At 37.1% G+C, this 14,483-nt stretch overlaps 1 protein-coding gene across 3 annotated transcripts in view; it reads left to right on the forward strand.

Moving 5' to 3' along the window:
- Window positions 1–14,482, forward strand: part of TRIM69 (tripartite motif containing 69) — a 54,303-nt gene extending 39,821 nt beyond the window's left edge. For 2 of the 3 annotated variants that reach the window (XM_082388783.1, XM_082388784.1), the window contains 4 exons: window positions 949–1,182; window positions 1,959–1,981; window positions 2,064–2,188; window positions 12,012–14,482. In XM_082388783.1, the coding sequence (XP_082244909.1) occupies window positions 949–1,182; window positions 1,959–1,981; window positions 2,064–2,188; window positions 12,012–12,553 (924 nt within the window). In that variant the 3' untranslated portion in view covers window positions 12,554–14,482. Of the gene's footprint in view, window positions 1–903; window positions 1,183–1,958; window positions 1,982–2,063; window positions 2,189–12,011 lie in introns of all 3 variants that reach the window. The other variant, XM_082388785.1, reaches the window with a different exon arrangement.
- The last annotated feature ends 1 nt before the right edge of the window (window position 14,483 follows it).

A 14,483-nucleotide genomic window follows, 5' to 3' on the forward strand; every position in this document is an offset into this window, starting at 1 on the left:
GGTTAGAGGAGACAGAACCAACAAATAAGACTGAGAGATAGTGGTGAAATAGGTAAAAGGAAAAATGGAAAAGTCTGACCTAGAGGACAGTGAGAGTTAAGACTATTTTAAGAGTGCAATTATAATGATTGACCATAGAATGTAAGCTGGATAATAGGGGACATGAAGAGAGAAAAGGTGATGAATGGAAATGAAGGGGTCAATGAACAGAAAGTTTCAATGAGACCCAATAACTGTTGCAATAGGGGTACCTGAGTAAGTGAGCATAAAAAGCAATTTTAGAGACGGTACAATTGCTGGGGATGATAAAATCCTCAATGTGACTAAAAGAACGAGTAGATAAAGGTAAAAATCACTAGAAATGATGATGAGGAACTGAGAAGCCAGGATGTCAGATGACATACCCATGAGGATGTTGAGGTCACCTAAGAAAAGAGATGCCAGTGTAGCAGTTATCAATTTCAGTGCTTCAGACATTGCCCATCTCTTGCTTCTTCTATATTGTCCTGGCAGCAGGAATGGCATCTCCCCAGTTCTGATTTCTTAAAAAAGGACAGTTCTTCCAGCCTCATATGGACCCAGTCTAACAGCATCACTTGGTAGATATTGGTTTGTACTTCTGGATAAAAGGGAATTATCATTCATTTAAAAATGTTTGATTAACCCCATGGTCTTATTTAATATGGCATTGGTTCCCACCTCAGTACTGCAATAGGAACCTAGGATGACTTTTGACTATTTCGTGCTGAACTATTAAACTAGCTGGGAAAGACAGAGTAAGTCTCCCAAAGGGCTCCTTTTAGTACAGTTGAATGTTGATACTCAGCCATTTGCATGCATTTTCCTGTTATAGTATTTCCCAAGTTGTGTGAGTGTTAGTGGTGTGGGCCCCCATCCCCAAGTGTTAATCTCAGTAATTACCATGGTGATAATCATGGAGTTTTCCAGGAAAACAAGCTACATCTGCAGCAACACATCTCCTTGGAGTTTCTAAAGCTGCATCAGTTCCTGCACAGCAAAGAAAAGGACGCTTTAAATGAGCTCCGAGAAGAGGGGAAAGCCTTGAATGAGGAGATGGAGCTGAATCTGAGCCACATTCAAGAACAGTGCCTCCTAGCCAAGGAGATGTTGGTGAGCATCCAGGCACGGATGGAACAGCAGAACTCCTTCGACTTTCTCAAAGTGAGACTCCATACCAACATGACTATGGGTACAATAGAGGGGGAAAGAGGGTTGGAAAGGATGTAGAAGCAGATTTTCCCCTGCAGGAGGGTAAAAAAACTGCTGTAGTGCTTTTAAGATTCCTTGGGAGAAAAGCAGGAGGCTGCTTTTACCTTATACTCAGTTTTAAGCTTTACTTTCACACTCTTAGAAAAGAAGATAATAAAATGCCATTAAAACCAGCATGTTTTAATATTTCTCCATAAAGAAATTTGAAGCTTTATTTCTCAAAAGTAAGAATGTTGCCACCTAAGTTGTATCTTTTACTGGCTCTCAGCAATCATAAATTGACCTGTTTGAAAAGCTATTGGTCAATTTCTGCTTCCTCAGGCTTCACCTCTAAAGTGGCATTGGTTACTACCTCAGTGCTCAGAAGCTTAATTAGCCAGAGTAAGGAAAAGTGGCCTTGGGGTTGGAATACCTATTGTGTTTTTCTCCTGAGACTATGTGGCAGTGTAGGTAAAAACAGCTTAACCTTAATTTCTTTCTTGTTTCCTGTAAAAGCGAACTCTAGAAAATCAGAGCAAAGTCAGCCAGTTTATCCTGGGATAGATGAAGGATGAAGATCAGAAAAGGCATATGGAGGATGAGAGGAGTTGGTGGCAATGGGATGGGGACCATCTGCATAGGAGCGCAGTTTTGACCATCAAATTCTGGTGGTGGCCTGTATGACCAAAGAAATTTCTGGAGCTGATGAACAGGCATCTAACCTTTCTATTTCTCCTTTCCTCTCCTAGGACATCACACCTCTCTTGGATAGGTAAGTGTTTCCATGTGGTATTAATACCCTTCCTTCAGTCCCTGGAGGAGGTCTAAGAATAAATGATTTATGTCCCCTGCAGCTTGGAGCAAGGAATGAGGGTGCTGACACCCAGAGAGCTTATCTCCAGAAAGCTGAACCCAGGCCTGTTCAGAGGTCCCATCCAGTATATGATGTGGAGGGAAATGCAGTCCACTCTCTCTCCAGGTATCAGTGGATAGTAGTTATTTGTTCCTGGGGCTCTCACTTTATGTTTCATCTGTGGGACGTCTTCTGTGGCCCTAAATAGTACGTTAGCGTCTGGACAGAGGGAGGGGTGAAGTTTAGCCTAAAGAAGGCTAGTTGGTATGACTCAATTTCTTCTCTTACCGTCATCTAAGAATTTATGACTTTGTACTGGTAAACAGAGTCTGATGTCCGAATTACTTCTCAGCCTACGATTTTGTTGGATTGTTCTATCAAATGTGACAACCAATATTTTAATGTTTTTCTAAAACAGCTATATAAGTCCCTAAGGCATCTCTGCCCTGGAGGAGGAGGTTACTGTACATACTCATCATGTGTATGAATACAGTTCCTCTTGTGCTTGATGTTCGTAACATGGAGTATCTCATCTTAGGAGACTGCTTAGAGATCTTAAGTGCTTCAAAAGAAAACCAATTATTGCAATAGATGTGCCTAATAAGAACACTAAGTTTTTGTCATCCTGCAGATACCAAAAAACTGAGCAGGACAAAAGAACACAAATGACATTTCAAGAACATAAAATAAAGTTCTAAATAAAAATCGTTACAGAAATAAAGCTCTAAATAAAGTTTTTTCTGGACTTCATATAGACTCATTATTATTTGTAGTTACTGATTTAATGAAAATCACAAATCCATCCTTGTTAATTTTTCCAGGTAACTGACACTGAAAAAAATCAGTACTGAGGTATAATTAACACAGAATAAAATTCACCAATTGTAAAGTACAACTTGATGAGTTTGACAAATGTATACACTTATGTAAACATCTCCAAAATCAAGATATAGAAAATTTCTGTCATCCCAGCAAGTTCCCGCATACCCCTTCGCAGTCAATCCTTTTCTTCTGGCCTCAGCCACTGACACTGATCTACTTTATTTCACTTTAGTTGTCTTTCCTAAAATCTCATATAAGTGGAACCATACATTATGTAATCTTTTCTGTTTGGTTTTTTTCACTTAGCAAAATGCTTTTTGAGATTCACCTATGTTGTTGCATGTATCAATCACTGTATTTTATGGATACATCACAATTTGCTTAGTCATTCACCAACTGATGGACATTTGGGTAGTTTCTAGTTTATGGCTAGTATGAATAAACTTGCCTGAACATTTGTTTACAAATCTTTGTGTTTTAATTTCTTTAGGGTAAATATCTAGTGATGGGATTGCTAGGTTGTATGTTAGGTATATGCTTAACTATAAGAAACTATCACATTTTTTTCTTAAGTGGTGGTACCATCTTAATTGCCACCTCCAGTGGATGAGAGTCCCAGTTTCTCCAAATCCTTGCTAAAACTTGATAATGTCAATCTTTTTGATTTTTTTTAACTCCATCAAAAAAGATACTTTATTGAAGTTCCCAAAACAAATTTGAGAAGTTATGCTGGGTTTAAATTGAAAAAGGCCAAGTTAAAATATGGAAATAAAGTTTTCATTTGGTGGAAGCTGAAACTAATGTATACATTCTAATCAAAGATCTATCCCATGTGACATTTTTCAAGTTTTTAAGAGTCTACCAGGCCAAACCCTTCACTGCCTTTACTGCTTTTGCTTTGCTTTCCCCCTTTTCTTTCTTTCGCTTTGCCTTCAGCTTTTTTTCCCCCCCCCTTTGGCCTCTGGTTCATCCATATGGAGTACTGTCCACGCTGATCTAGAAGACTCTTTTTGTTTCTCTTAATATCAATCTCCATTTTTATGTCATTTTTTTCATCTTTCACTACATATTGGGTTTTCTCTTGATAATGTTTGGATACCACCACAGTTTTATTTTACCTTATTTTTTTGAAAGATATATTCCCTCATATAGAATTCTGGGTTAATGGACTTCTTTTCACTAATATAAAAAGTCACTCCATTGTTTTCTCACTTGTATAGTTTCTGATGAGATGTATATTATCATTTTTATATTCATTTCTCTGTATGTACTATCTCTTTTCTCCTTGTAAGATTTACTTTTTTTGTCACTTGTTTCCACCAGTTTGATTATGCTGGGTCTTGGTGTGTTTTCTTTTTATTTATTTAGTTTGTGGTTCATTGAGTTTCTTGGCTCAATGGGTTTATTGTTTTCACCAAGTTTGTGAAAATGTCAGCTATTATTTCTTCAAGAGTTTTTTTTACCTATCCACCTTTTCTTCTCTCCTTCTGGAACTCTAATTTTACATATGTTAGACCACCTAAAATTGTCTCACTTGTCATTGATGTTCAGCATTTGTTAGCATTTTTTCTTTCTGTGCTTCATTCTGAATAGCTTCTATTGCTATTCAAGTTCTCTCATCTTTTCATCTGCACTGTCTAATCTTCTGTTAATCCTGTACAAGATGTTTTTCATTTCAGATACATTTCATTTCTTCAAAAAGTTGGGTCTTTTTATATCTTCAGTTTCTCTCCTTACCATGTTCTTGTTTCATCTACATTCTCATGCAAATGGAAGATATATATAATAGCTGTTTTAATGTCTTTGTCTGCTAATTCCACCACTATTGTAATTTCTAACATGTTGTTATTGCTTGAGTTTTCTTGAGACTGTAGGTCATATTTTCCTGCTGCTTTGCATGGCCGGTATTTTTTAAAATTTTTAATTGACTTAATTTTTTTAGAATACTTTTAGATTTACAGAAAAATTGAAAAGATAGTACAGAGAGTTCTTGTATACCTCATTCCTAGTTTATATTATTATTATCTTATATTTAGTGTGATACATGATTTATAATTAATGAATCAATACTAATACATTACTATTAACTAAAGTCAATAGTTTCTTTAGATTTCCTTGTTTTTTTACCTAATGTCATTTTTCTATTCCAGGATCACATCTAAGGTTCCACATTACATTTAGTTGTCATGTTTCGTTAAGCTCTTCTTGGCTGTGACAGTTTCTCAGACTTTCCTTGTTTTTTGATGACTCTGACAGTTTTGAGGAATACTGGTCATGTATTTTGTAGGATGCCACATTATTGCAATTTGTCTGATGATTTTCTCATGATAAGACCAGCGTTATGAGTTATTGAGAGGAAGACCACAGAGTTAAAGTGCCATTTTCATCACATCATATCAAGCATACATACTGTCAACATAATTTACGACTGTTGATGTTGGCTTTCATCACCTAGCTGAGGTAGTGTTTGTCAAGTTTCTCCACTGTAAAGTTATTCCCCCCTCCCTTTTCCATACTGTATACTTTGGAAGCAAGTTACTATGTGCAGCCCACACTTAAGGAGTGGGTAGTTATGCTCCCTCCTCCTTGAGGGTGGAGTATCTACATAAATTATTTGGAATTCTGCATGGGAGATTTGTCTCTTCTGGCTGCCAAATGTGATCAGTTTTACACTGCTATTTGCTGAATTTTGTTGTAATCCTTTAAGCTCTATGGATTTAACTTTGGCATTTAGTGAAGTTATTTGAAATAACTTTGTTCCTTTTGACACTCTAAGCTTTGCTGAGCCTTTAAGCTTTGTTAGAGTGGTTCAAGAGCAGCCTTTAATCTAGGGTTAACTTTGCCAATTTTCTAAGGTATTAACCTTCTGAGTACTCTGATGTTCTACATACTATAACATTTTTCCATTCTGGCTGACAGGATTGAAAACTATTCCCAGTCTTGTGTGAGCTCTAGAAATTATTAGGCCTACTGCTTTCTGGAGATTTTCTCTCTGGACTTAATGAGTTTCACTGCACGCATGTGGCAATATTCAGCCACAGCCTTGAGGGAATCCCTTTGTAGATGTTTGAAAGTCTATGTACAGCTCCCTCCTCTGTGTTACTCTACCCTGCAAATTCTAGCTGTCTCAGGATCACAGTGTTTTTCTTCTTGTATTCTTTGCCTGTAAAATCAAATTTCACTTTTAGCAATCATTTAAAGCACAAACTGATTTTTTTCTTTTTGGTATAATTTTACATTTAAGAAAATCAAATGGGATTTATTTAATAGATGGCTATTTTAATAATAATGCACCATGGTCAAACCTTGGTAAAATATAGTTTATACTCCTTATTTCTAGGCCTTTGCTTATTCTGCAGATTCCTATTTTCTTCTTTCCTGCCTTATAAATGAGGCTGTTGCTTTAGGATAGGGGCTGATACTTTTTCTGTAAAGGGTCAGACAGTAAATATTTTAGGCTTTGTGGGCTGTTTGGTCTTTGTTGAAAGTACTTAACTATGCCACTGCAGTGAAAAAGCAACCATGGACAATATGGCTATTCATGTATTCCAGTGTAGGGAATTGTTTAACTTAAAATATTTTAATATATTTCCTTTAGTTTTGTGTGTATTAGTAAAATATCACCAAAGTTCACTCATTCATTCAACACTCTCTTCTAGAGGGCCTACTACATGCTAAGCATTAAGTTGGGCTCCAAGGATATGGAAATAAAAGACATAGTTTCTGCTCCTCAGGAAAGGCTAGAAGACCAAGTTAGAGTCTGTAGCAACCCTCTAGGTGAAAAATTATTAAGATGTAAGCCAGAGGCATGGGAATGGGAATGGAAAATAAAGAATAGATTCTGGAGGCAGAATTCCTGGAGCTGAAATATACAGGACAGTAACTGGTGGTAAGGATGTCAAGGATGGAAATACAGGAGATGCAGATTTTGGAGGGTGCTGATGAGTTCAGTTTTGGCCATGTTGTGTTGACCTACACGACAACTAAGTGAATATATTCAAATGGGTAATTATTCTAACAGGGGCTTAGGAGGGAGGCCAGGGCTGGAATAATCAATATAGAGTCAGGGTAGCTGAAGCTATTCATGTAAATGAGATTTCCTAAGGAAACTGAAAACATACAGTCAAAGAGAGAGCATGTTATAGAGAATAACAACAGATGAAGGTCAATGAAGCCTCAGAAGAGACGGAGGAATTCTGGCAACAGAAATAAAAGAAAAACCAGGAAATGAAGTCCACATGGAATCTAAAACAAAGAGACTGTCAAAGAGAAGGGAATGGTCATTCACGCCAAATGCAAAGATCAATTTAGAAAATGACTGGAAAAGAGATATTTTAAACAACAACTGGTGACTTTGGCAAGGCCAATTTCAAAAGAGTGAAATGAGTAGAAGTTATTGTGTAGGGTTCAGGAGTAATTTGGAATGAGGCAGTAATGAAGTGAATAGATCACTCATTTGAGAAGTTTCACTATGAAGGGAAGATGTATGAATGGAAAACATGCTGAAGGGAAGCAGCCTGTAGAAAGGCAGAAATCAACAGTATAAGAAAGGGAATAATTGGTGGAAGTAGGGAAGAGTGAGAGCTACAGCAGAGAGAGGTATATTGACTTTCCACAGTTTCCTCTGAAACTGGAGAGGAGATAAAGATGGTAGAAGTGAACAATTCTGTGGGGTGGGGTTTGCAGTATGAGTGGGAAGAATTGAGGGATTCCTATAAGATGTACTGTAGCTTCTCTGTGAAACAGGAGATGAAGTCTTCTGCCTGGGAGTGAGGAGGGAAGTGGTGGAATAGGGGTTTGAGGTGGGAGCTGAAGGTTTGAAATTGCCGTTGTGAGGAATTGGAGAGGATTTGATTTGGGAAATATAAGAGTTCTGGGCAGTGCTGATGGCCAAGCATAGAGTGGAAATAATGAATTTGTAGTGGTACCTGTATGCACAATTTTGTGATTTTCCTCCTGCAATGGTCAGGAATTGGGGTGTTAATTTGAATAGTTGAATAAATCCAAGGTTGGAGAGTTGCATGGCAGATGCTGCAGAAATAGCGTAAGAGGATATAAGTGTTGAGGCTATTGGCAACAAAGCTATCACTGCTAACTGTTTAGGGAAGGATTTTAAGCCAGGAAGCAAAGAGAGATAATAAAGAGAGATAGGGGACTTGAGATGTTAATGAAGTCAAGTAATGGTTATAGGGAGAGATGAGGGTGAGAAAGCTCAAAAAATAAAGAGTATGGCATATCTGAATTGAAGATTTTAGAGAATGAATAGTTCCTGATGACTACAAGATCCAGAATATAGTCATTGATATGGACAGCTTAGATGTAATGGAGTCAAAAGTCACCAGCAGTAAAGTCAAGGACATGCAAGAACAGAAGAGTAGCTATATCTAAAAGATAGTAAAATCACTTGAGATGATGGGCTGGATTTGGGGTAGAGAAGTAAGGTTAACCCAAAGTGCAGGGGGTATAACCAGGAACTTTGCACATAATAGCATCAAATAGAGATAGAGGGAAATATGAAATGGAATGACAAGAGCCTCAAATGAAGAGTGATTTTTTTACATGAGGATGAGGAGTAGAGCATGGGTCTGGAAGTAGCAGTGGTGGCAACCTGATCTCTGGCATCTGAATTTAGAAAATGAGTAGCCTCATGAACTTCTGGAAGCTGTTTTTTAGTTAGTTAGTTTGTTTTTTGGAAGAACCAGCCAGATTTATGTTAAATTAAGGAGGTGATGAGAGAATTCTGTAAACTGAGGATGCAGGAGAGATAATTAGGGAGGTAGTTCTAAAGGGCAGAGTGGAAAGGGTTGGGTGGGAACAGTGGAAGCATGGGTGAAGGCAGAGGAGGTAAAGAATAGAAGGGTGGGGATAAAAGTACAGTAGAGAATAAATCATTAGAGGAGTCTACATTCTGGGCGTTTATGCCAAGGATAACAGGAATACGAAGCATGGTGAAATTAATTAGTGTCAAGGTTTCAAATGGAACTCTAATTGAAGTTCGTTTATTTGTTTAACAAATAGTTACTTGAATACCTAGGAACAGTTCCAAATTTTGAAGATATATGAGGAAACAAAACAGATATGGTCCCTGCCCTTCTAGAGACTACACTCCAACGGAAGAGACAATGAACAAGTAAATAATTTCATATAGTGATAACTATTGTGAAGAAAACAAAGCATGGTATACTCAGTAAATAATTATTCATGAGAGAAAATAAAGCAAGATAAGAGTACAAACAGTGATAGACAGATGAACATGCTATTTTAGATAGAATGGCCAGAGAAAACCTCTCTGAGCAAACAGTCCCCTCTCCCTATGTTTTACTGTGGGCATTTCTAAACATACTGAAAAGTTTAAAGACTTTTACAATGAACACTCCTACACCTACCTAGATTCTATCATTAACATTTTATTGAACTTGCATGAATAAAGGCCTGAATGATGTGAAGGAGTGAACATATGGGAAAAGAGTGTTTAGGGACAAGGTTAGAAAGTGTAAAGTCTCTGAAGTAGGAATGAGCTTAGTATGTTCAAGGAAGAGCCAAAAGGCAAAGGTGGTTGGACCAAACTAAATGGGGCGAAGGGGTGGTAAGTGGTGGGAAATGAGGTCAGAGAAGTGGGTAAATCATGTATGTCTTGTTTGCTCTGTAAGGACTCTGGATTTTACCTTGGGTGATGGGAAGCATAAGAGCATTTTGAGTAGGAGAACTGGATGATCTCAATCGTGTTATGGGCAGAATAGGCTGCAAAAAGGCAAGAGTGGAAACAGAACAGTTAAAAAGCTATTGCAGTAGTTCCAAGCCAGTGGTATTTGTGGAAGTTATCTGTCTATATATTCTGAGTAGGCTCAGAATATATTTTAAATGTGGAGCTGACAGAACTTACTGTTGGATTAAACATGGCATAAGAAGAAAGGGGATGCAAAGCTGACTCCCAGGAACCCTCAAAGCCAGGGCCAGCTGAGCTAGCTGGAGGTGTCAGAGGTTTGGTGATGAGAGCAGACTGTGGTTCTTAAAAGGTTGGCAGGAATTCTTTATGTTACCTCCAAAGAAATCCTAGTTCTCACATTGGAAAAAGTAACAACCCAAAGTGGATGAGGATCTGTGTGAGAGAGAAGATTCAGCCTATATGGGAAATTTTCAGGATTCTTCGAAGCCTCTTGTTAGAAAGAAAAAATCCTTGGGATGATGGAAAAGATTCAGGCTTTTCTGAGAAGAGAGAGATAGACTGGATTGATCTTGCTCCCAAGTATAAGTAAATCCATTAACAAATGTATGCATATTTGTATCTGTGTCCATGATGTGAACACACAATAGTTTTTGTGTTTCCTGTATCAAATTTTGTGCCAAGGTTCAATGGTCTCACATCTAGAATTTGTCACCTTCTTGCTGATATGCTTCCAATCTCTCTTCATTTAGAAATTCTTTTTTATACTGCTGCCCATTGATTTGTCTAAACCAATACTTGTCAAATTACCTGTGATAAAGGACCAGTTTTTAAAACTGATATGTTTGTAGAATATGATATAAATTAATTACTTGAAAAAGTGGAATTAAAATAACAAAGATTACAAAGTGCAAGCCCAGTTTTTTAACAAAATCAACTGACAAAATTACTCCATCAGAATTCTATGAAAGTTTCTAAGAGCTTACTCTCAATTCTGTACTATCCTGTCACAGACTGGCAATTACACAGTTTGTGAACCACATTCTGATTATCAGTGGCATCAACCATTCCAGACCTCAAAAGTTCCAGTGTCTATTAAACCAAATGTAAACTTATCACCATTGTCCTCTAAATTCTGTGCCAGTTAGCTCAGTCTCACCTGCTTCTAATGGGCAAGCCCTTATCTTCTCTCTCATGCAAGCTACTGTTTTTTTTTTTTTTTTCTTTTTTTTTTTCTTTTTTTATGTGTGTTGACAAAGTGAACTCTAGTCTTTGCAGTTTTTGTGTTTTGTTTTTTGGTTTAGGGAACAGTCCTACTATGAATGTACATTTACTGCTCTACTGAAGTTCATATATAAACCTGTCAAGCACATTACCAGAATTGGAATTGCTTGTATATACACTTTGATAAATTTTAGAGACAATGGTAGAACAGAAGTAAATTGTATTTCAAATGCCACAATATTCTCACACCATGAAAACCCTTCCCTTTTTAATATATTTGTGTGTAGTTTATCTTTATGCCCATACTATATTTCCCAGAGATGGGTAAGTGTTATGTTTCTTGCTGGCACATTTACCGTATTGTTCAAAGGCAGGCGTTTAGTGGTTTTAGCGTGATCCTATTTCCATGAACTCGCAAATACAAGATCTTCTCTCACACTGTCTTTTACTCCCTGCTGTTTTATATTGCCCTCCTAATTCTCAGTCCTGGTCTTTCTTTATGTTCTTCATCAACCTGGATAGGTTATACTATTTTCTCCCTTATTCAAGACCAATAGAATAGAATAGAATACAACACCCAGAAGTAAACCCTGATATATGGCCAAATGATTTTTGACAAGTTGCCAAGACTTTTCAAAGTAGAAAGGATAGTATTTTCAACACATGGTGCTGAGAAGTCTTGTGGGCAACATGCAAAAGAAAGAGGATGGACCCTTACCTAACATCATATGCAAAAATTAATGAAAACGTATCAAGAAACTAAATATAAGACCTAATAATATAAAAAGTCTTAGAAGAAGATAAAAGCTACTGTTTTTAACTCATTCCTTTTTTGCCTTTTTTTACCCAAAGCATTCTGATACATCTCATAGATGTTACATCAAAACTAAAATGCTTATTGCCCTTAGAAAGCTTTCCTAGGACCCACTTACCTAATCTTTACCCTTTCAGCATTTGTATTTTCTTATATTTATTAGTACAGATTTATCTTATTTGCATTTTTTATTAGAGTATAATAATTGCTTCAGAGTAAAGTCTGATTTTTACCACAAATATAAAAATGTCTAGAATATAGCCACATGGATATCAAAACAATATAAAGCGTATAAGTAATTACCTGCCTGTCTAAGAGTATATGGCATGGGGAGATAAAGCACTGGTGTCTATGTAAATACTATCTATGGGAACCTGCATTCATCCCTTTTCCCCATGCCCTGCTTTCTCTTATTTTCTTACTAGGCCTGTCTCCATTAACTCTGGACCCTAAAACTGCTCACCCAAATCTAGTGCTCTCCAAAAACCGAACAAGTGTATGGCATGGTGACATTAAGCAGGTAATGCCTGATGATCCAGAGAGGTTTGACTCAAGTGTGGCTGTGCTGGGCTCAAAAGGCTTCACATCTGGAAAGTGGTACTGGGAAGTAGAAGTAGCAAAGAAGACAAAATGGACAGTTGGAGTCGTCAGAGAATCCATCCTTCGGAAGGGCAGCTGTCCTCTAACTCCTGAGCAAGGATTCTGGCTTTTAAGGCTACGGAACCAAACTGATCTAAAGGCTCTGGATTTGCCTTCCTGTAGTCTGAAACTGACTAACAACCTCAACAAGGTGGGCATATACCTGGATTATGAGGGAGGGCAGGTATCCTTCTACAATGCTAAAACTATGACCCACATTTACACCTTCAGTAGCACCTTCATGGAGAAACTTTATCCCTACTTCTGCCCTTGCCTTAATGATGGCGGAGAGAATAAAGAACCATTGCATATCTTACATCCACAGTAATTTGTCATACTATTGTAGAAATTCAGAGCATTATTAAAGAGGTATTGAAATAGTCTACCAGTCTCACTGGTTTCTCTTCCCAAGTTATGGGGAACTCTGGAATAATGAAAAGAGGATTCACAAATTGAATTCTGTTCTCACTGTTCTAAGTGGATTTCACTGGAGCTTTTCAAGATGTCATTCTAACTCTCTGGGGTCAACTATGACACAGGAGCCATTCTCATGAGCATGATCATCATCCTATTGTAACTGGAGCAAAATGCAACTTGAGTTTGTGATGCTCAGGAACCCTTTTCAAACATGCTCAGAAATTCTATCATACTGTCCTTATTCTCCAACATAATGACTCAATAGATTAATTTTTAGATGTGTGCTCTTCTTCCTATTTAATTATCTTTTAATATACATTTTGCAACACATTTATTTTCTGGAACTTGTTACTGTAATTAAAAAAAAAAAACTGTTCCAGAGATTTAAAGAATAAAATGTTCTGGGCTAGTTTATAATCTTGTCTTGAATTCTCTCAAGATACTTTTTAGTCCAGCGAATCTCTGACTCTTTCTCAGTCCCTTTTTCTTGCTTTACCTACCTATGGAGCACTTGTTTTTCTGTATTCAAATACATTTAAGTATTTCCATTTACTTTTGACTATATCCTTTTAGTCATTCCTGCCTATAATTTAAATACCCGTATATTTCATCTTGTCCTCTCCAATATATTCATCCTCTAGCTTGTTCCTTCTTTCTAAGCCTAAACTTCTTAGGCTTATTGATCTCAGCAGTACCCTTGATGAACCATCCCTATTTCCTTTCCTTTGGAAGTCCCATCTAACTGGGCTTCATGCTCTATATCTGACAGGTTTTTGGGAGAGATGGGGGGCAGGGGTGCAGTACTTAGGACCTGCAGCATGGCCCTCTAAAATTACAATTAGCACAGCTCTTTGGGCAGGATAAAAGCCCTCTATCCTATCTGTCATAGTGGGAAGGATACATACAACTACAGGTAATATTCGTATAGTGTTGGTATATACAATATACATACATTTATAGCTGCTGATTTGGGCAAACAGCCATGACATGTTATGGCTACATTTAAGAAATTACCTTTTTTAAAAAAAAATGAATTCATTTTAACTGGAATGTAATAAGGACCTATTTTGTGCCTGGAGCCTTGCTAGATGTTTCGAAGGATATAAAAGAAGCATAAAAAGAAAAAGAAAGGTTCATCTAGGGGGATATAAAAGAAATTCGGGTGCCTGGACCCCACCTAAGACCAATTAAATAAAAATCTCTAGCAGATGGGGCCTAGGCATTCGTAGTTTGTAAAAGCTTACTAACATGTGGCTAGGGTAGGGAACCACTGAACTAAAGGAACATGATTTCTCTCCTTTTATAATCTTTAAAAAAAATTCAAACGTAGAGGAAAAATTACATATTTATATGATAAACTCCCATATACTCTCCACCTACATTACCAATTATTAACATTTTGCTACATTTTCTTAGTCTCTCTCCCCCGCATCCACCCCATATGATTTTGTGTGTGAGCATAATTATTACTAATGTTATTTTTGCTGAACTACTTTAGATTAAGTTGCAGGCATTATAATTCTTATTCCTAAATACATCAGCAAGTATCTTCTAAGAACCAAGGTATTCTCTTACATAATCACAGCACTAAACTATCAAATTCAGAAAATTTAACATCAACACAATACTACTTACTAGCTAATATATAGTCCATATAAATAAGTAAATAATTCTAATGGTGGGATTTTAGGCACTGTAAAATTTCAAGTAATGTAACAAAGAATTTGGGAGAAAGAAGAGGGTCTAGCTAAGTCATATACAGAATTCTAGATAATTGATATCTAAAGTCTGTCCTTGGGGACAGACAAGTGCTACAGAGTTCAAAGAAAGGGGAGGTCAAC

This window comes from Balaenoptera borealis, assembly GCF_965194805.1.
Source record: "Balaenoptera borealis genome assembly, chromosome: 3".
NCBI lineage: Eukaryota > Metazoa > Chordata > Mammalia > Artiodactyla > Balaenopteridae > Balaenoptera > Balaenoptera borealis.